We start from the raw sequence: 19,930 nt of genomic DNA on the forward strand, positions 1-19,930 counted from the left end.
ATGAATACCCCATATGTGTTTACCCATTCATAACCCATATACAGATCAACCATGTGAGTCCTACCTTGGGCCCATGTGGGTAGCCTATATGAGACTGATTGTGTTTGCCCATGTGAGAACCATTTGGGTTGTCCATGAGGGCCCTACATGTGATGCTCATTTGGCACCCATACACTTATTTCCCATAAATGACCCATATAGGACCTATATAGGGAGCCCACTTTTGTTAGCCTATGTGGGACCTATTTACCTTAACCAAGCGGGTCCCATATAAGATGCCCATATTGGGACCATACCCATGTAGCCCCCCTAAAAACCATATGGGGCCCACATATACATGTTGGCTGGGATATAAATGAATGCACAAAACGAGATTTTAGACTCAAATAGCTTTATGGGCATGGCAGGATGGCTTCATATTGCCAAAGCAACTTTAAAATTGTATCATTTTAAACACTTATACACGACATATGACGCTACACTGACATAATGTAATGTAAGTTAGTGGCCGCTAGATGTCACACCTTTCCGTGTTTTCTTATATAGAGCTTTCACATTGCGCATTGTCTCAAAACAGGAACATTCGTTAATGGCATTTAATACGAAAACCAAGATCAATAAAAAGTTATTAAAGAAATAAAATCAATTATTTGACTCCAAAAGATTAGTCTCTTTTTAAAATAATTGATGATTGTGATTCTGTTTTAGATAGACTGGTTTAGTAAATCAAGTAAAGCTGCAATACGGCCTTATAACATTGCAGGCACCACATTTGTTCACACGAGTACAAACATATATGAGTACAAAGGCACTGAATATGTGTATATTAGATGCTATTGCTGTAGTGTACTCTGCTCTTGCACTGTTTTGCTATATATATATATATTTTCTTTTTTCACTTTAAATAAATATTTATTTCTTATTCTGTTGCTCATATTAATTGTTTCATGTTTTATGGTGGTTGACAGACACGTTTATTGTGCATAGAGAGATTAATAATCTTTTTTTTTTATACGAGGAAGGAAATGGGCGCGTTCTCGGAATCGCACGTCATAACGTGCACTATCTCGCGATATTTGTTCGTGCAGCTCTTTCATAAAGTCTCCGTGCGTCCGTTCGCCCTCTCGTTCGTCCTCAGTGTAGGATAACGAAGATACACACTCGTCCCAGGAGCAATAAGAGGTCACGTACAACATCATATTATATATTGACAGTAGGAACGGTCACAGTGTCCGCACCTCGTTTAAAGTCGGAGTAATCTTGGATCAAACTCAAGTGAGTAATTCATTTTTAAAGGGGAGCAGATTCATGCTAATCTTATTAGCATGTACATGTAAGGTTAGTCGACTTGCTTATGGTAGTTGACGTATGATAAATTCAACAGTTTAATATATTAGCGGAATAACAATAAGTTTACTTGTTGTAAATTCTTACACGACATAAGTCTTACAATAAGGTGATGTGTGTTTGAGGTATTATTATGATTATTTGCTTAGATGTCATCTGTATACACACAATAATGTTAGATATTCTCTCATCACCAAATGTAATTGAAGTGAACGTCTTGTAATGAAGTTTGTTCGCAGACTTTCTTTAATTTGTATACAAATCATGATATTTGGCATAATCTTTAAGGGTTTTCAGAACATGACAACCTTGGGTGATATAACGTTAGTTTGACAGACTTGTACTCATGAGTCATGTTTATTGTAACTCTTTTCAGTGATTTTGTTTTAGTTTAATTGTTTGATTTCTGGATCTGTGTTTATTCTGCTTTTTATTTTTGTTTTTATACAGAAATATTTAACAAAACTAAGAATATCTTATTAAAAATTTGTTATCGTGAATGAAATGCCTTTGTTTTCATACCTGGTCCAGACGATCTTCCTTTATTATTATTTTTAGAAACTACAAGCAGAAACATATTATAACAAGATATGCGAATAAAAAATCAACTAAAATAGCTTAAATGTTGATGTTTTCAATAGTCTTTCTCAAAAGTGTCACGGTTCCACGGTATTGCAATTACAACACTAAAATGTGTTATTTTTAAATGTCTGCATATACGAACAACAACTTTCAACTGGACACAAATACATTTTATTTTAAGCAACATTCATTGAAAATATATGTCATGTAAAAATGAAGCCTTACAATTATAATACTCTTTCAAAAAATATATTTTTGTCATAGCCTATATATAAGACCTAAACATCAAACATTGCATTACATGACTTAATGAGTTATTTTTGTGTAAACACAGCTCATACGGTATCACAGGTAATTTTAGTGGTTTTATAACCTTGAGCATTTAAAACCAAGGTATACCTTGAAACCGGTTTTATGGCTATCATGTTACACTTTTCAAAATGCACCATTAATGCAATCGATTTTAAGAGTTCTACACCTGTTTCCAAAAACTGAAGTGTTTTGTGGTAGTAACTGCATTGGTGGTTTAGACAATGTACTACTTTATTAATTGCTTAGAAACGATAACCAAGTGTAGCCATCATGTTTGTTTGGCAGATGTATTACTGTAGTGACAAGATGGGTAATTTATATTAAGGTTGTAACAATTGGCTGTGTTGTTTTGGGCATTTTAACCTCTGTATTAAATTAACACTGCTTTATTTCATTTCAGGCTAGGACAATCAATTATGGATGCCATCATTCGCTGCCCATTCCTGTCTCGTGTCCCCCAAACTTTCCTGCAGCAGGCTAGAAAGTCCTTGGTTGCGTATGCAGTGAAATGTCCTGTCATGATGGACCTTGCCTCGAGGCCACTGGTCCGCTCTGTCTGCTCTTCCTCTGCCAGCTTTCAGAAGGTCGAGAATACGCCCCCGGCCAATGAGGGTCAGTCCGTTTAACAATTGCTTGTTTATGCACTTGCTTGCTACCTACAGTCTACATTTTTAAGAGAAAAACACTTCTACATTATTTCACGTTTGAAAGTGTCACATGACTTCATTACACTTCATATGCAATATCCCATTAGAAATAAATAAACTGCAGATATTTTATTTATTACCATTTGTGCATCAGTTGTGTTTGAAAAATTGGTGTATTTAAAAATTATATTATAATTTTTTTTTGATGTTGAACCCGTTGCACTATGGGAGTGTATATACTACAGAGGGAGTACAATATATTATTTTGTATCCCGTTTTGTTATTCTCAACATTCCCTTATTATTTAAACTAAAAAGTCACCCCTTTGTTTTTAAAATTAGAGCCTAAAGGGTCCCCCAAGGTACCTCTGGGCCACCCTGCGACTTCAGCAGGTCCATCTGCGGCATCCAAATGCCCCTTCCTGGCTGCTGAAATGGGTCAGAAGAACAGCAGCGTGGTTCGACAAGCTCGCATGGAACTACAGGAAGACGTTTCTGAAGTTCGCACTGTGTGCAAAGGTTTGTGTGGAATTGATTTGCTGCTTTGGGATCTTTTAGACTGTCATTAGAGCTTGCGTGAACTGTCAGTGGCTTGACATGTTAAGGTGATCCATGTTTCAGATGTCCCTCAATCTGAGCTTAAACCCTTGGTCAAGGACAATAAGGTTGGAGGGAACCTCATGAGGAAGCTGATGAAACAACAGCCAACCAGCGTCTCTCACTTGCTGCAGGAGAACATGCCCAAGAGTAAGAGCTTTTACACATCTACATCTTGCGCTAGAAGCGCACTGGTGAAACTGAAACTGCCACTTCTCGTTTTGATTCGGATCGTGTTCTTCTCTTGCAGCTGTCTCCAACTTTCGCTATGATGAGTTCTTTGAGAGGAAAATCGAGACGAAGAAGAATGATCACACATATCGTGTATTTAAGACGGTGAACCGCAGAGCCAGCGAGTTCCCGATGGCGGACGATTATACTGAGTCCTTTTCCTTAAAGAGGAGTGTTTCAGTGTGGTGCAGCAACGACTATCTCGGCATGAGCCGTCATCCACGGGTTGTGCAATCTATAATGTAAGTGACTTGATAAGAATAGGTGAATGTCATATTTCACTGGAAATCAAATGCAAAAATGTGCTTTAAGGAAAACAAACTCTGTTTTTTGTTGTTGCATCGTGATGTTATTTTTGTGACAGTTGGGGACAAAATATAAAAAATTAACATATATTAAAAAGGTCTTTAAGAATTACAAAAGGCAAAGTAAACACTTAAGGTAATAAAAATGATCCAGTTTTATATTTTTGGGGAATAATGTTATGTTAATACCATCAAATTCACCCTTTTGTGTGTTGTGTAATTTAAGACGCTTTGGATTAACAGCTCCCGTGTTCTCTTTCAACAGGGACACGTTACAAAAACATGGTTCAGGAGCTGGAGGGACTCGAAATATATCGGGGACGAGTAAGTTTCACGTGAACCTGGAGCACGAGCTTGCTGATCTCCACAAAAAAGACGCCGCCCTGTTGTTCACCTCCTGTTTCGTTGCCAATGACTCTACGCTCTTTACGCTAGCAAAAATACTACCTGGTAATTATTTTGTTTTGCCTGAGGATTTGAAGTGAAACGTGATCCGTTCAGATTTCCAACTTGTTTGTATTTTCTTTTCAGGCTGTGAGATTTATTCAGACGCAGGCAACCATGCCTCCATGATACAGGGCATCAAGAACAGCGGCGCCAAGAAGTTTATCTTCCGCCACAATGACGCCAACCACTTGCGAGAGCTCCTGATGAAATCGGATCCATCCACTCCGAAGATCGTTGCTTTTGAGACTGTGCACTCTATGGATGGTTAGTAAGGACCTCTTTGTTATGCTCCGGGGACACGAGCTCCCGCCTGTAGTTAATGGCGACTCTTGTTTGTTGTGTTAGGCGCTGTGTGTCCTCTGGAGGAGATGTGCGATGTTTCCCATGAGTTTGGTGCTATCACCTTTGTGGATGAGGTCCATGCCGTGGGACTGTATGGAGCCAGGGGAGGTGGCATTGGAGATCGGGACAATGTAATGCACAAGATGGACATCATATCTGGAACTCTTGGTGAGTATGACCTGTTGTGCTAAATTGGGACCTGGATGTTTTAAACCAAGCTTTCCTTGTGTAGCTGCATTGTTAGTTTTGAATGAAGGCCAGGTCTGTGGACGTGACAGCGGAGGTCTGGTTTTGACACTCACTGCTCTAGTGGATACTTGTTGAACAGAAGCTGCCGTCTTGTCGCCTAGCAACAAGAGCTCCTGTTTTGCTCTTATTGAATTGCTCTTGAATGGCTGTTTGTCTGCCTGCTTGAGATGACCCAGAAGGCTTGTCGAGTGTTACAGTTGAAGTCATCATTAATATCTGTAAATATAGGTTCAATGTACATAAAGCTTATATTGTTGTGTGATCATTTAAGATAGAATTTCCTCAAAGACAGATCATGTATTTGCGCATAGCTCTCAGCTCACTTTGAGCCATTTGAGTTGAGTGAATCATCCATTCAGAGGAAATAGTTGTAGGTTTGATTCAGACTTAATGAACTTGCAAACAAAACACCTGATTGGTTGACATTTTTAAACTAGTTGCCTGGAAGTACAGCTCAACAGGAACTTGTTTTGACTGTTAATTGTCAATACATACTCTCTTTATCTCCATTGGTGCATTACGTTCTGTATAGTAATCAGTGTTGGGAAAGTTACTCTGACTAAGTAATTGGTTACTTATTACAGGTTACTTAAATGACTCTCTCCCAAAAGTATTGAAGTACGTATTAATAACTTGATATATTCTATATCAACCTTGATAAGTCAAGTGATTCAAGCATAGACGTGCAACTGCTCTTTTAATTTATTCAAATAAATAATATAAAACTACATAGTGAAGTACTTTTATTACCTTACCAAAGTATTACAAATGTGAGAAGGATACTTTAAAACCATTCATTTTAAAGATTTATGTCGGTTCCACTATTGTATATTACACAGTAATTAGTTTGATTACATTAGAAGTAACTTTTATTAAATTACATAAAAAGAGTAGTCCTTACTTTACTTTTTCCAGGGTAAAGTAATTCAATTTCTTAGTAACTGGTTACACCCAACACTGTGATACAGGACACAGTGCTGCTTCCTCTAATGCGTTTTATTTTCACAGGGAAAGCTTTCGGGTGTGTCGGAGGTTACATCGCTAGTACCAACGCCTTAATCGACACCGTCCGTTCCTATGCCGCCGGCTTCATTTTCACTACCTCCCTCCCGCCCATGCTGCTCGCCGGTGCCCGCGAGTCCATTCAGATCCTGAAGAGCGAAGAAGGTTGTTCGCTGAGACGAAAGCACCAGCGCAACGTGAAGCTGCTGCGTCAGATGCTGATGGATACTGGCCTGCCTGTAGTCCATTGCCCCAGCCACATCATTCCAGTCAGAGTACGTAGGCAGCGGGCACCATTTGTGATGTATATGTGGCTTCTGTTATTCACAAAGCTTTATATTGATGTGCGCATTTCTAATATGAATTCTTATAATCAGGTCTCGGATGCAGAGAAGAACTCGGAGGTCTGTGACATCATGATGAGCCGTTACAACATCTACGTCCAGGCCATTAACTATCCCACAGTGGCACGCGGAGAGGAGATGCTCCGGATCGCCCCCACGCCACATCACACGCCGCAGATGATGAAATACTTTGTCGGTAAGTTTGATTGGACGTGGTTTGGTACGGTGTTCATGAATAGTTGTGTCCTACGGCACAATAATCAATGGCTTTTTTTGTCTATCACAGATAAGCTAACTCAGACCTGGAAGGAGGTGGGTCTTGAGCTGAAGCCACACTCATCCGCCGAGTGTAACTTCTGTCGACAGCCGCTGCACTTTGAGGTGATGAGCGAGAGGGAGAAGTCTTACTTCAGCGGGCTCAGCCACCCTATATCAGCCTGCGGCTAATGCCCGCCTTCATCCAGCATTACGCATTCCACGCAGATATATAATAGCGTCTAAAATATCTTAAATTATTGAGATCACTGTTCCATGTACGTCAAATCCTGTATGAGAAAATAAATCTGTAGAAAAGGATTGTGCATCAATGTATTTTGTTAACAGAGAATACATTTGAGAATTTTGGTATTCAAATTTATATTTAAGAGAGAAAATGTTTAATCAGTTGGTCAAATAGTTTTTAAAGGTGTTTTAAAGCATTATTTTGGATTTAGATGAAGGCTGTGCACTTTTCATGGATTTTAATAAAGTCATGACGCTACCTTTGGACACAGACGTAACTTGTTTCTTTGTGTCATTTGAGCAGCTTGTGTAGATCAATGGTTTAAATTCATTCGTGCATGGTTGTGAACAGGTGGAACAACTAAATGTCCCCACAAGGAGGGTAAATTGTCAATTAATTATTAAACTTACTGAATTCCGCTTGTAAGACTGCAGAAAGGTTTATGTGGGGGATTGGAGATACAATTTACAGTTTGGACAGTAAAAGACAGTCAATGGAAATTCTTCACACTATAAAAAGTGTGTGTGTGATGCATATAAAGCCTGAGGTATTTTTCTGAGACGGCACATTGCCCATTGACACATGAAAACTGATTTAATTTGTTTTTACATTTTCCTAAATACCTGTATAAATATGACTTGTATTGCTTAAAAGTGGATATTAACTTGTTTTATTTGAGGTCTAAAAATACAGAGCATATTTTCTGTTATTACCTATTTCTCCAATATTCATATTCTGCAAATAGAAACAATATTTTTATTAGAAATATTACCAGTAGTTTATAGAATGAAACAAAAACTATAATTTTACCTAAACGCATACCTATAATTCAGAAAAACTGAAATCCTTTTGAAAGTGTTTTTCCACTATTGTAATTTTATCTAAAAACCAAATACAAATGTAAGGTGTAACAGAAACCTAGTTGTTTTCACTCACAGTATTGCTTGTTTGTTTCGAAAGTAAAGAATAATGAAAAAATGATACGCAGTATAATATAAAAATGGATATATCTCAGTGTTGCTGTTGTTGAAGGGCTATCAGAGTTTTGTAAAAAGGGTATACAGTACAAACACAATGGTTTGGAAACATTTCATTGAATTATAGCTAAATGAGTAACAGTTGTGTTAGTGAAAGCAGAAACAACCTACTTCCTATTTTCCTTTTACAATATATACTGTATTGTACAGTGACAATGTCATCATCATTTCAAAGCATGTTGCCCAACACAATGATCACATGTCCCTTGCACACTAACCTACATACACGGTCAGGTAGTGGGTCAGCTGTAAAATGAGACGGGTCTGAGGTTGAGCGGAGGACCACAATATTAGAAAACAGGTGTACATGACATCACCATCTGTTTCCTCTGATGAGGCTGCTACTGTACGTGCGAAATGAGGTGACCCAAATAAATGAAATAGATCATTGGTTAGAAAAATATTTATGTCATATAAAATGTGGGCCATGACTTTGACATTCAACATGTTTAAAGAAAAAGCATCCTAGATAAACAGATCAGTTCTTATAAACACATGTATCAGTTTTTTGTCTTTTGAAGGGCAGTTTGGTAATAAGATTAAATGAATCTTGAGTGACCATCACATGATGGGTGAAGAATCACTCCATGTTTTCATGACACATACCATTCAAAAGCAGTTTTGTTCTTGCTTTAGTTCAGCTTCAACCTCAGACAGACGGACTCCTCTGCGTTCTCTGATGTTAGATGTGGTTTTAAGAAAGAGGATCACTAGCGAACACCACCACAATGTTCAACCATTGACTTCTCAGTTTTGGTTATAAATGGAACAGTACTGCCTACTGTAACACTAAATGCCGGTGAAGTGATGTATTTAGGGTTCCCAAAGTCAGGAAAAACCTGAAAATATAGCCGATAAGCCTATAAAAAAGATTTTCTGATGAGAATATGTTGTAAACTCTTGTTTGACCTAATTTATTAAGTCAATGTGTCAATAAGTGAGCGCAAATTTCTATTTTATCTAAAAATACAGTCTCAGTTCTTAAGATGCAGTTTAAACTGGTGCTTAACATTTTTTGTCTTTAGTTTTATTGTTGTTTTATTAACATTTTAAATTAGCTTCCATCCATCCATCCATTTTCTACCGCTTATCCGAACTACCTCGGGTCACGGGGAGCCTGCGCCTATCTCAGGAGTCATCGGGCATCAAGGCTTTAAATTAGCTTTTTTTGAGCAATTTTTATATTAATATTGGTTTATTATTTTCTTTATTATAATTTTAGTTTTTCATGTACTTTAAATTTTTCAATACTATTTAGGCCAATATTTGATTTGATTTTAATAAAGAGAAAAGTTTTCAAAGTTTTAACTTAAGTCAACTGTAATAATCTTGCTGAACATCTCTTCAAGTTTGAGCTGTCAAACGATTAATCGCGATGAATCACATCCAGAATATAAGTTTGTGTTTACATAATATATTTCTGTGTTTCATTTTGTATTTATAAACACACACATGCATATTTAGGAAATAATTACATGTATTTATAAATTGTATAGTTTTCTTAAATATATTCATGTATGTGTAAGTTTTATAAATTCAAAATGAATTTGCACAGTACATGCAGACATATATTATGTTAACGCATACTTTTCTTCTGGATGCGATCAATCGATTAATCGTTTGACAGCCCAACTTACAGTTGTTCTTAAAAGTTTACATACCCCTTGCAGAATCTGGAAAAAGCTGAAACATTTGGAAAAATAAGAGGATTTTTTTAAATTAAGGTGGATTAAATTAAAAATAAACCTTAATTTTCAAAAATCCTCTTATTTTTCCAAATGTTTCAGCTTTTTCCAGACTCTGCAAGGGGTATGTAAACTTTTGAGCAAAACTGTAAAATTAAAAAAAACATTCAGGAACAAAGACAATTATTATATTAAAGTCTTATGTTATTATTACTTTACAGAAAGCATGCTGTACTTTATACTGTTAAGCCTGTAATGTTTCTCCATTTCTTATTTAATAAACTGTGATTATGTAACACCGTACTTTTTAGTGTTTGGAAAAACACATGATTTTGTGCAAATACAATGAGAACTGATATGAGTCATGTCTTTAACTAAGAGAATTTATGACGACTTAAGAGAGAATGAGGAGGTTGTGTATGTGTGTTCATTTTAAAGCACTCAGATCTCACAGACAGACTCTCTTGATAATTGGAAATGACCTTGTGAAAGCCAAACCTACAATATGTCATCTGATTTTAACCCGATGGGGGAACTTCCAAAATAACAGCATACGGATCTGTCATGTGTATGACAAATCATTAAATAAAACAGGATTAGAACACAACAAATAATGAAAATTGAAATTTCTGTAAAATAAAACAGAATTTACTCAATCTCAGAGTCACCTGTGTTTTTTTTTACTTTTTTAAATTCTATATGTTTACCTGAATAACTTTCTAACCTAGACAACTTTCCTATCATGAAAAATTAAGGCAAACAAGCTTTTTCTTGTGTACCGTTGTGAAATATGATCCAAACGTGTTTGGCAGGATTTGTGTGAGGACCGCCACGGCCCCATGCCTGAATCATCACAGAACAAAACCCAAATGCCTTTTGAGAACCTGCTCTGGCACAACCGCTCAACACTCTCATAATGAAATTTCTGCATCTATCAATAGCACACAATGAGCACTGTGACATGAAACACTTTGGTTTATTATCTGATATACATTTCCTCATTCATCCACAGGTGGCAAACGAGGCAGATAGTTCACCAAACACACGTGATACTGAAAAACATCTAACATTGTTTCAGGGCCAGTTTTCAGAGGGTGTTTTTCATCACAGCCCTATAATCTGCACACCTTAGCTCTTGGAACAATACTCCTTTCTGTCTTTATTAGACAGATATATTAAAAGACTTGGAATTCATACATTACATCTGTCAAGGCATGTATGAGTCGCCGTTTAAAAACTTTCTCAGGAAAACTGTATGTGGTTAGACACAGCCCTAGACTGGTATGCAGTCATGTGATCAAACAGATTAAAGCTCAACCCCTCCAGCAATATGTAGGCGGGGAAACTTTTTTAAAGAGGAAGGTGTTTGTGTTCCTGCTTTAGATATTTTTACCTCAAAATTTGGAACGTTGTTGTTTCGGCTGTTTGGTGTCTTCTATGAAGTTGAAGTACTTCGTCTCAATAATGCATAACAAATATTTCACAGAAGTGTTAAAAAAAGTATTATAAAGTTTGAATGACAGAACTGTTTCTTTCATTTCAAACACTTGCTAACTCCATTAACACTTTTCTCTCAGAGAAATCCCTATCCGTGGTTCATTGTTCTCACAGGACAAAACAGGTAGAAAACACGTTCTCTAACAACTCACTCTCTAACAGTGTGCACTATACCCTACTCATAGGCCTACTAGATAGTGATTACGTCAGTGTCTCACAAAATCTAAGTGAAGGACAAGAAACAAGGCATACAATGACTAGTCATTTTTGGGTGAACTAAGCCTTTAAGCTACATCCCTTCAGTGTGCAGGTGCAAAAATGCTGCTAGGAATTTCCCCTAGGCAAGACTATTTGTCATATCTATCTGGAAACCTACATTCTTGTTAAAGCCAGCAACAGATTTCTGGTTCCATATAATTTTGTGTGTGTAGACATGGTTTTACAGTTTTTTACAATCACTTTGGCACTAATTTCAGACCCTTGATGCCATTTTTCAAGACTCTACAGACAAAACTCATAACCAATGATCGAAATGCACATTTTTTAAAACTCTAACAATTTTTTCAAATGCTTGGTTGCAATACACATAAAACTACGATAATTTGTTCATTTAACAAAAATCACCTGTTCAATATGACATAACTAAACATCATAGTATTACTATTTCAAAGACAATTCACAAATTACATTTTAAAATGAGTGAATATTTATTTCATTACAATGATCCAACTATCAATTGATATAACTTCTCAAAATGATAAGTAGCTGTTGCATTACTCTTAATGCATGATTGAATGGAACCCGAAAAAACAACATTCCATGTTAAGATCATGAAAGTTTCAAGATAACAAGATTTATTGTCACCAATTAGCGTGGAGCATGAACCAATGACACTACATCATCTATGGATGTAATATTTCAGGATGCAGGCCCTTGGAATTGTTTGTCCAATTCTGCCAACTCGTTACTGAAGATTGAGTTCACATTGTGGAACGAGTATATAAAACATTGACTGGGATCCATTTGCAACAACAGCGATACGTAACATGGAGCTGGCAGGTGATCCAGGTCACAATAGAGGTCAAGCAGTAGTGGGAGGAGTCGGATGAAGACGTGTTGATCAAAGGAATGGCAGGGGACAAGCACCCCTTCTGTGGTCGTGGACCTCGTTTGAGAGGTGTGGGGGAATGTGGCAGAGGACAAGGCCACAGACCAAGACAGCGGCAGCAACAGCGAAGAGTATCCAATGAAATCCGAGCAATAGTTGTATATCTTGGACATGTTTAACAATGTGTAATCCATAAATTTGCCGACTATTGCACGCATGCTGAAAAGGCACCAGGTGTCTTTAAAACAACTATACCGTGTGCCTTTTGAAAGAAATGCAGACAGAGTCAAGCAAATGAGGAATGAGTATGTTCAGGTATGTTCAGTTTCAAGATATCTGTTGTAATAAAATTCCCTAAAATTCTACATTGTACAGTAATCCGTAAATCTCTTTCCAAAATGTATTTTTTTGAGGATGCTGGAGCTGGATGCTGATGACAACCATCACAAATTCGTATATTTGGTTGATGCAGTCTTTAACCTGGGCAAGACAAGGAGGAGACGTTGGAATTTCATTGGCCAGTGGCCAACCATCTAAGTACCTAAACAGCGTGGGGCCATGTGTGTGGCTATATCAGAAGATGGTGTTGGTATGACGCAGACCTCGTGTTTGATCATATGATGCAGCTCTGCTTGTAACCTTCCTTGATGAGCTTGATCAGGTCTGTAGAGCTGATGGTGTGACCCATGTCATTGTGTGGGATAATGTCAGGTTCCACCATGCTCATATGGCGCAAGCACGGTTTCAGGCCACTGCACAATTTACCACCCTGTATTTACCACCATACTCTCCTTTCCTTAACCCGATTAAGGATTTTTTCTCCACATGGAGATGGAAGGTTTATGATAGGCATCCTCATGAACAAGTCACTCTTCTCCAGGCCATTGATGACTCATGCAAGGACATCATGGCAGACCAGTTTCAGGCCTGGATTTTTCCAAGATGTTTGGCTAATGAAAACATTCATTGTGATGTAGATGAGAACCTGTGGCCAAATTTCATCAACTATGGAGTTGATGAAAATGTAGTACAGTAAGTACAGTAATCAGTCGCCTATGTTTTGCTTTTTACATTACAAGCAAGTTGAGGAACACTGCATTTGAAGAGCTCTTTTCCAAAACGCTATAAATCCATTTTAATAGTTTTCATGAAAATGACATTTTTTTACCTAGACCCATAGATTTTGTTAATATTCAATTAATCCTGTTAAAATGGTCTGTTGGCTCAGTCTGAACATGTTAAACAATGATTGTTAAATGAAACAGCAATATTGTCGATTATAAATTAAAAATTAAAAAAAAAAAAAATGGTTTATTTATTTTTAAAAACAAACAAACAAGAGAACATGAAACATATGACATCGGGGACTCATACTATAAATTAATATAAATCAAATAAATGCAAATAAATTAAATAAATAACAGCCAAATAAAATAAATAATAACAAATTAAATAATAAAATAAAATAAATATTTTAAATTTCATGTTTCAATATTTTCCACCACATACAACAAATAATTTAGAAATAACACATACAAATACCACTAACGAGCGAATTCTGATTGGTCGAGAGGACATATCGCATTTAGGCAAAAAACAAGTTCGGGATTTATAGCGTTTTGGAAAGAAACTGCATCTTGCAGTACATTTTAAATAAGGAAATATAGCGATTTGGCATGAAACATTGATGGAGCAGTGAATAGGTTAAGTACACAGCAAAATGGCATGACAAAGTCTTTTTTTTTTATTTGGCACTTAATGCATTTTGGAAAAAGAGCTCTTCATTTGATATTTTACATTACTGTCTTTTCTTTTCTATTTCGAAGCTAATTATTTTGCTTTGATTCAAATAACCCTATGTGATTCCACTGTGTCTGTTGTATTCTCTCTACTACTGCAGTACTTTTACAGGAATGTACTTTACATGTAGTACATAATGAAACATGTATCACCTATTTTGTATTACAATATTTAATGATTATACAAACAACGACATGAAACTTTTGGTTGCTTGTGTGTGGATGATCTAAATTAATTTTTCAATGGCATTTCACAAACCTGTTTTTTAACCAATGATTGTGCAAGTGCAAGATTTCTTTAAAGATATGAACGTGCAATGTTTTGAACATTGGGCAACCTGTGTTACAAGTGATGACAAAACTATACCGTTTATAGTTTTGTGACTATAGTTTTGAAAAATGACGTCTAGGTTCTGAAATTAGTGCCAAAGTGATTGTAATAAACTGCAATATGTTAGTGGGGACCTAAACCTGCATGCACACAAACTCATGGGGACCCGTGTCACCGTGGGGAACAAAATTGAGGTCCCCACAGAATGATAATTTTGGAAAATCTAAAAATGAAAAAAGTTTTCAACAATCTTTATGTTTAGGGGTTTGGTTAGGGTCAGGGGATAAAATATTCAGTATGTACAGTATACAACACCGTATGTAAAGGACTGTCTTGGTGTGTGTGTGTGTGTGTGTGTGTGTGTGTGTGTATGTGTGAGCATGAGTGACAGTCAGGCAGAAGAGAGAGCGAGTGATGGTGACCACTGAACTGTTAGTGCAAATGAACTCCCTGCTTTTCATAGGCTACATAAAAAAAATTATGTCAAAATGAAAATAACAAATATAACAAACTAATTTGTGGAAATTCATCTTCTCATTAAACACTACATTTCTAAAAGCCTTAGTGTGCGTGTCGAGTGGGTTTAAGGTCCATTGTTGCCTTTTATTAGACAACCTCCTTCAAGCACCCAGGAACAAGGATGTTGAAACTTCGTGCATTCCTGAACACCGTTTAACCAAAGGCACTTCCCACCAAACAAGCCGATTACAACATTATAAGACTAGCACAATTTCCTCAGAATTAGATCTAAAGAGTAGGTAAAACAAGAAAATGATGTGATTCCAGAGCCCATGCAGTAAAGGTAAAACTACAGTAGTGAGATGTGTTCAAGAGCAGTTTGTGAGTGAGTTGTTGTCTCTCTCAGATGTCAGAAGTGGGCAGTACTGATCTCTTCACTCAGGGGAGATTGTAAACAGTGTTTTGTCACGCGAACATTGGAAACCTTTTATCTTTTCTTAAGCAGCAAACAAAAGCAAGCACTGTTCTCAGAGTGGACTGAGACTGAACTCATTCGGCTCGCTTACTTTATATACTGCCTGCTACTGTATAACCGTAAAGAAGAAAAGTTTTTAGGTAAGAATGGCGAATTGTGTGTAATAAATAGACAACAGCTACAGCTTTACCTGGTCAGTTGCCAACATTTAAAATAGAAGTTCAAGAGATCGCTTCAGACCTTCGTGAAACAATACACGTACACGACTGGCGACTGGACACACAGAAATCAGAGGGTTTTCACTGATTTAGTTGGATTATAACAAACAGATTAAATCTTAAATCACACTCATGATTCTAAACTAGTTCAATCTCTTAAAAGACCATTTCAAGTCAGCCTGCACCTTGAACATTCTATGTTGTTTTATCCCATTGTTGGATAAAAATATGCCCAAACCCAACCCTTGAAGGAACTTCATCACTAAAGAAAGTTCATCATTGATGTAATATTGTAACTTCATTAATAGTGTTTGCTATAAAAAGCATCACCATTTTTAACTAAATAGCTTGGCAAAAGTTTAAATCCTGCTCAGTTAAATTATTTGCAAAATCTACTGCTTTATGAGACGGTTTAAATGTAATGGTTCATTAAGGACCTGCATCAAAGCATCTAATAGAGACACATTTACCAGATGGTCAGCCGTCCAAGCAATCGCCCCAAAAATGCATGCTGCAGAATCTTATGATTTTTTCCGTTATGCGTGTTCAATCAGAGCCTTAGGCCTTTACATGATACTGTTAATGATTTGTGTATATAACAGACTATAGCTGTTATTGTGCATATCTCATTAACGTGAAGAGTTAATGCAGCAGAGGAACCTGCTTGTTTTGCGTGGGAAGAAAAATAGGTCACGCATGCCAAAGGAACGCCTGTGAGTGAGAGGTTTGTTAATGAACACAACATTTCTCCTCATTATTGTGCCGTAAGGTATCAGACTGTGTATTAAATCCATTAAACTCTATACATTTTTTATGTAAATAACATGTCTTTTGGATTTGTCACTTCAAAAATGAATTTGACCTCAACAGAAGGGTTTTTGTTTTGATTTGTAGGACAAATATATAAATATTCTTGACAAGAAAAGTGACCTAAGATATTTAGTTTTATAAAAAATAATATAAGAATTAATTAAGTTTATGGTTAAACAGGCAAAAAATCTGCCAATGAGGTGAAAAAATTTAACTTGAATTAGACACTTGAGAAAAAGTATTTTTTTCTCACCCCAGTGGCAATTATTTTTCCTCTTTTTTCCATAAACTTAATTAATTCTAATATATTTTTTTTAAAAACAAGACTAAATATCTTAGGTCACTTTTCTTGTCAAGTAATAGAATTGATTTAAGAAGCTTTAGAAATTAGAAGACAAAAATGCTTGGTAAAAATGTCATTTTTTGCAGTTAATGTAACAAAGCCTTGTCATTCATTCTCAAAAGAGAAATAGGGTTCTCTAGGTTTGAAAAATGAAATTCATTTGCATTTTGCACTCCTCTAGTAAAAGTCTAACATTTGCCTTATCAATATATCAACATCAAATGACATAAATATATGGGTAAAAAGTGAAACAGGTTTAATATTAACTCTTAAAACATCTTTATTCTAAGAGAGTTCAAGGCCCTGCATGAATCAAAGTACAGATAAGGTGTTTGAGTAACAACAACAACTACACAACAACTACACTTTAATGACAGTAATGTATGAACGTTTTAGTAGAAATCAGGAAAATTAGCCACAATCCTCTGCTCCAATATTGATTGTTTTAAATGGGACTGTTTTAAGAAGATGGAGATCTTCTTAAGGAGATTTTTGTATTTTGATTTATTTACTTGTTTTTTGTTTATATTTAATTTCGCGTACTTTACTGTAGGCCTATACATGCCTCAATGTAATTGTAGATTTGTGTATATGTCATGTCATCTTTTATGTCAGTGGCAATTGCACATTTCCATTCCACGGATTGGATAATAAAGTTTACTGTAAGTAAATAGATATAAATACTGTTTCCTCATTGAAGCTCTCATTGACAGTAACAGGAACTTTTCGAGTCTTCAACGAAACTAAACATTAATTACGATATGTTCTGGTAAGGAAACATCTTGTTTATTAATGTCAATCATATCATTGTTCCTCAAAGGAACAGAGAAGACACTTTGTTCAATGCTTCAAATGAGTAATGTATTAAGAGTAACAAAATGAATTATAAAGGAATTATGTAGAGCATGCAGTATGTACAGCAGAGACACCGTATCATTATAAGATTTTATTTATCTATAAGGAAACATTCTAGGTTGTTTTATGAAAGCATGACTCACTTAATATTTTTTCTTCACAAACACTGAACTCTCAGTTTGGCCCGTTTTCAAGGTATAAACCAGGACTGTGCCTTAGGTAATTTAAGCAAGTCAATTTAATTAAAATGTCATATACTGATGTGCCAGCTTGAGATAAAACAGTGGCACTGACATATTTTAAGCTATGTCCTGGCAAGTTATTTTCAGTTAAGATAGCTCAAACTTGCTTCAGTCTGGGACTAGTCTTAACCCCAGTCTGTGAAACTGTCACAAATGTATTTTACTTAAACTATTTTAACAAACAATTCATATGCATCGGAGATTTAGTCTAGCTCTTTCTTCTTTGGATGAGTTTAATTTATATTAGTTTAATATAATTAATCTCACATTTTTATGTCCATCCATGCTGGAAACTCACCGCCTAAAAACTGTCTGTCACTTCTGCCATCTAGTGGTTATTATTAAAACCACTTATTAAATATAAAAAAATAACAAAAAGTCTGTAAGGATAACATTCATAATAAAAATTCACTTACAGCCAGTCATATTCAGTAAGCAATATTTGCTTATAAAATGTGTGCTCTCTTTTTTGCATTAGTATGTCACATAATAACCATAAAACTAAAATCTCAATACAAACACATACATTGTACTTATTTGTACAAAGTGTTATTCATAATGACAGTATGAATCAGATAAAGAGCAGCAGATGACCGTTCTGGTTCAGTTACATGGCCTTACCCGATATAACAGATGAGGTCAAAATAAAAGTCACCTTTTTTATCATGAAAAAAAAATTATTTTGTCAATTCAATAATTTTATTTTTTTATTAAAAAATATTCTAGGTCATACTCATGCCAAAATAAATATTGTATGAACAAACACAGTGTTGCCATTTTAAACCGTAGGTAGCCAATAATTGACTTGTATTTACACACTTAACGACAAAAGCCAAACACACAATGCAGGCTTTTATTTACAGTGTATCTATTCTGGCAACGTTTGGACTCGCTGTTTTAACTGATTTATGATTTATCATAATGTTCATCATGACTTGCAACTTTGACTATTATGATGAGCTTTTTCAACACTGAGTGAGCGCGTCCCCTTTAAGAGCGTGCACGGAAGACGCGCATGCGCCGACCGCGGCGGGTAAAATGAAAGACGTTAACGACTGGTCTACAGTCCATAGCAACCGATTAGCTTCTATACACCGGAATAAACGGACGAACAAAGATGCAGACTGGTGTTTAACAATTATTTTATCTTAGTTGACGAACACTTACCCTGGAAATGCTCACTTTACAGACTTAAAGTTTAGCTAGCGTGTCTTCTTACATGTAAACAAACAGACTCTGAAGGACCTGTAGTAATAATCCTACTTTTCAACAGTTTTCTTTATAAATTAACGTGAAGTTTTCATTGACTAAGTGTACCTTTACGGAGACTTTCTAAACCTTTCGAGAGGTGTTATCGTCTGACAATGAGCTCTGTCCTGGTGAGTGCTGCCAAACCATCCAATGATAATAAAATCACATACATTTTATACTTGGTCTTTACTACTAGTGTTGTTTAAGCATTTTGAATATTATATGTCGTATGAATATCTTTATATCAGGATGATCCGACCCTTGAGAGACATTTTAAGGGTCACAGAGATGTCATCACAAGTGTGGATTTGAACTCTAATATGAAACAAATAGGTAAGACTAAATACATGCGAATTATTTATCTTGTGTCTTTTTCTCTATGATTTACAGTGCTTTACATTGACACTGATACATTTACATTTGCACTTCATGTAAAACATTAAAGAATACATTGTAAAGATGCATACAAATATACACAATTTCTTATGGAAATAAAAACGAATACATAGATAGTTCACTAAAACAGCTGGGTAACTTCTCTTGAAAAGATAACAGGGTGGTCAAGGCTGTTGGTCAACATTAAAACTCGTGTTTTTGACTCGGGCCTGTTTAACATTTTTCAAGAAAAAATATTTGAACAAATATTTTGTTTATTCCAGCCACTGGCTCTTTGGACTCATGTATCATGATCTGGAACATGAAGCCTCAGATGAGGGCGTATAGGTTTGTGGGACATACAGATGCTGTGATGTCCGTTCAGTTCTCACCCTCTGGTCATCTGGTGGCTTCTGCATCCAGAGACAAAACGGTCCGGCTCTGGGTTCCCAGTGTGTGAGTAATAAACCTTTCTTTCTTTCTTTCTCATATAAGACTTCATTTATCTTATTTTATGAAACCTTGCTACACACATGGAT

At 36.1% G+C, this 19,930-nt stretch overlaps 2 protein-coding genes across 2 annotated transcripts in view; both read left to right on the forward strand.

The window, feature by feature from the left end:
- Positions 1-1,105: 1,105 nt before the first annotated feature.
- Positions 1,106-7,178, forward strand: alas1 (aminolevulinate, delta-, synthase 1). Its single transcript, XM_056735397.1, has 11 exons — positions 1,106-1,275; positions 2,642-2,853; positions 3,230-3,406; positions 3,509-3,634; positions 3,735-3,957; positions 4,286-4,470; positions 4,552-4,731; positions 4,813-4,977; positions 6,067-6,335; positions 6,438-6,600; positions 6,691-7,178. Exons 2-11 carry the CDS (start codon positions 2,658-2,660, stop codon positions 6,849-6,851), a joined length of 1,845 nt encoding a protein of 614 aa, XP_056591375.1. The 5' UTR covers positions 1,106-1,275; positions 2,642-2,657; the 3' UTR covers positions 6,852-7,178.
- An 11,590-nt stretch (positions 7,179-18,768) lies between these two features.
- poc1a (POC1 centriolar protein A) overlaps positions 18,769-19,930 on the forward strand; it is a 42,609-nt gene continuing 41,447 nt past the window's right edge. Inside the window, exons 1-3 of the mRNA XM_056735640.1 lie at positions 18,769-19,144; positions 19,265-19,349; positions 19,676-19,847. Of these exons, the coding sequence (XP_056591618.1) occupies positions 19,130-19,144; positions 19,265-19,349; positions 19,676-19,847 (272 nt within the window). The 5' untranslated portion in view covers positions 18,769-19,129. The remainder of the gene's footprint in view (positions 19,145-19,264; positions 19,350-19,675; positions 19,848-19,930) is intronic.

This window comes from Triplophysa dalaica, chromosome 21, assembly GCF_015846415.1.
Source record: "Triplophysa dalaica isolate WHDGS20190420 chromosome 21, ASM1584641v1, whole genome shotgun sequence".
NCBI classification, from domain to species: Eukaryota; Metazoa; Chordata; class Actinopteri; order Cypriniformes; family Nemacheilidae; genus Triplophysa; species Triplophysa dalaica.

Bases quoted from the DNA above. Each gene is read 5' to 3' on its own strand.
- alas1 (XM_056735397.1), top strand. From the start codon at position 2,658: ATGGATGCCATCATTCGCTGCCCATTCCTGTCTCGTGTCCCCCAAACT. The intron at 3,635-3,734 runs GTAAGAGCTTTT...CTTCTCTTGCAG, and splicing joins GCAGGAGAACATGCCCAAGA to CTGTCTCCAACTTTCGCTAT. The intron at 4,471-4,551 runs GTAATTATTTTG...TTTTCTTTTCAG, and splicing joins GCTAGCAAAAATACTACCTG to GCTGTGAGATTTATTCAGAC.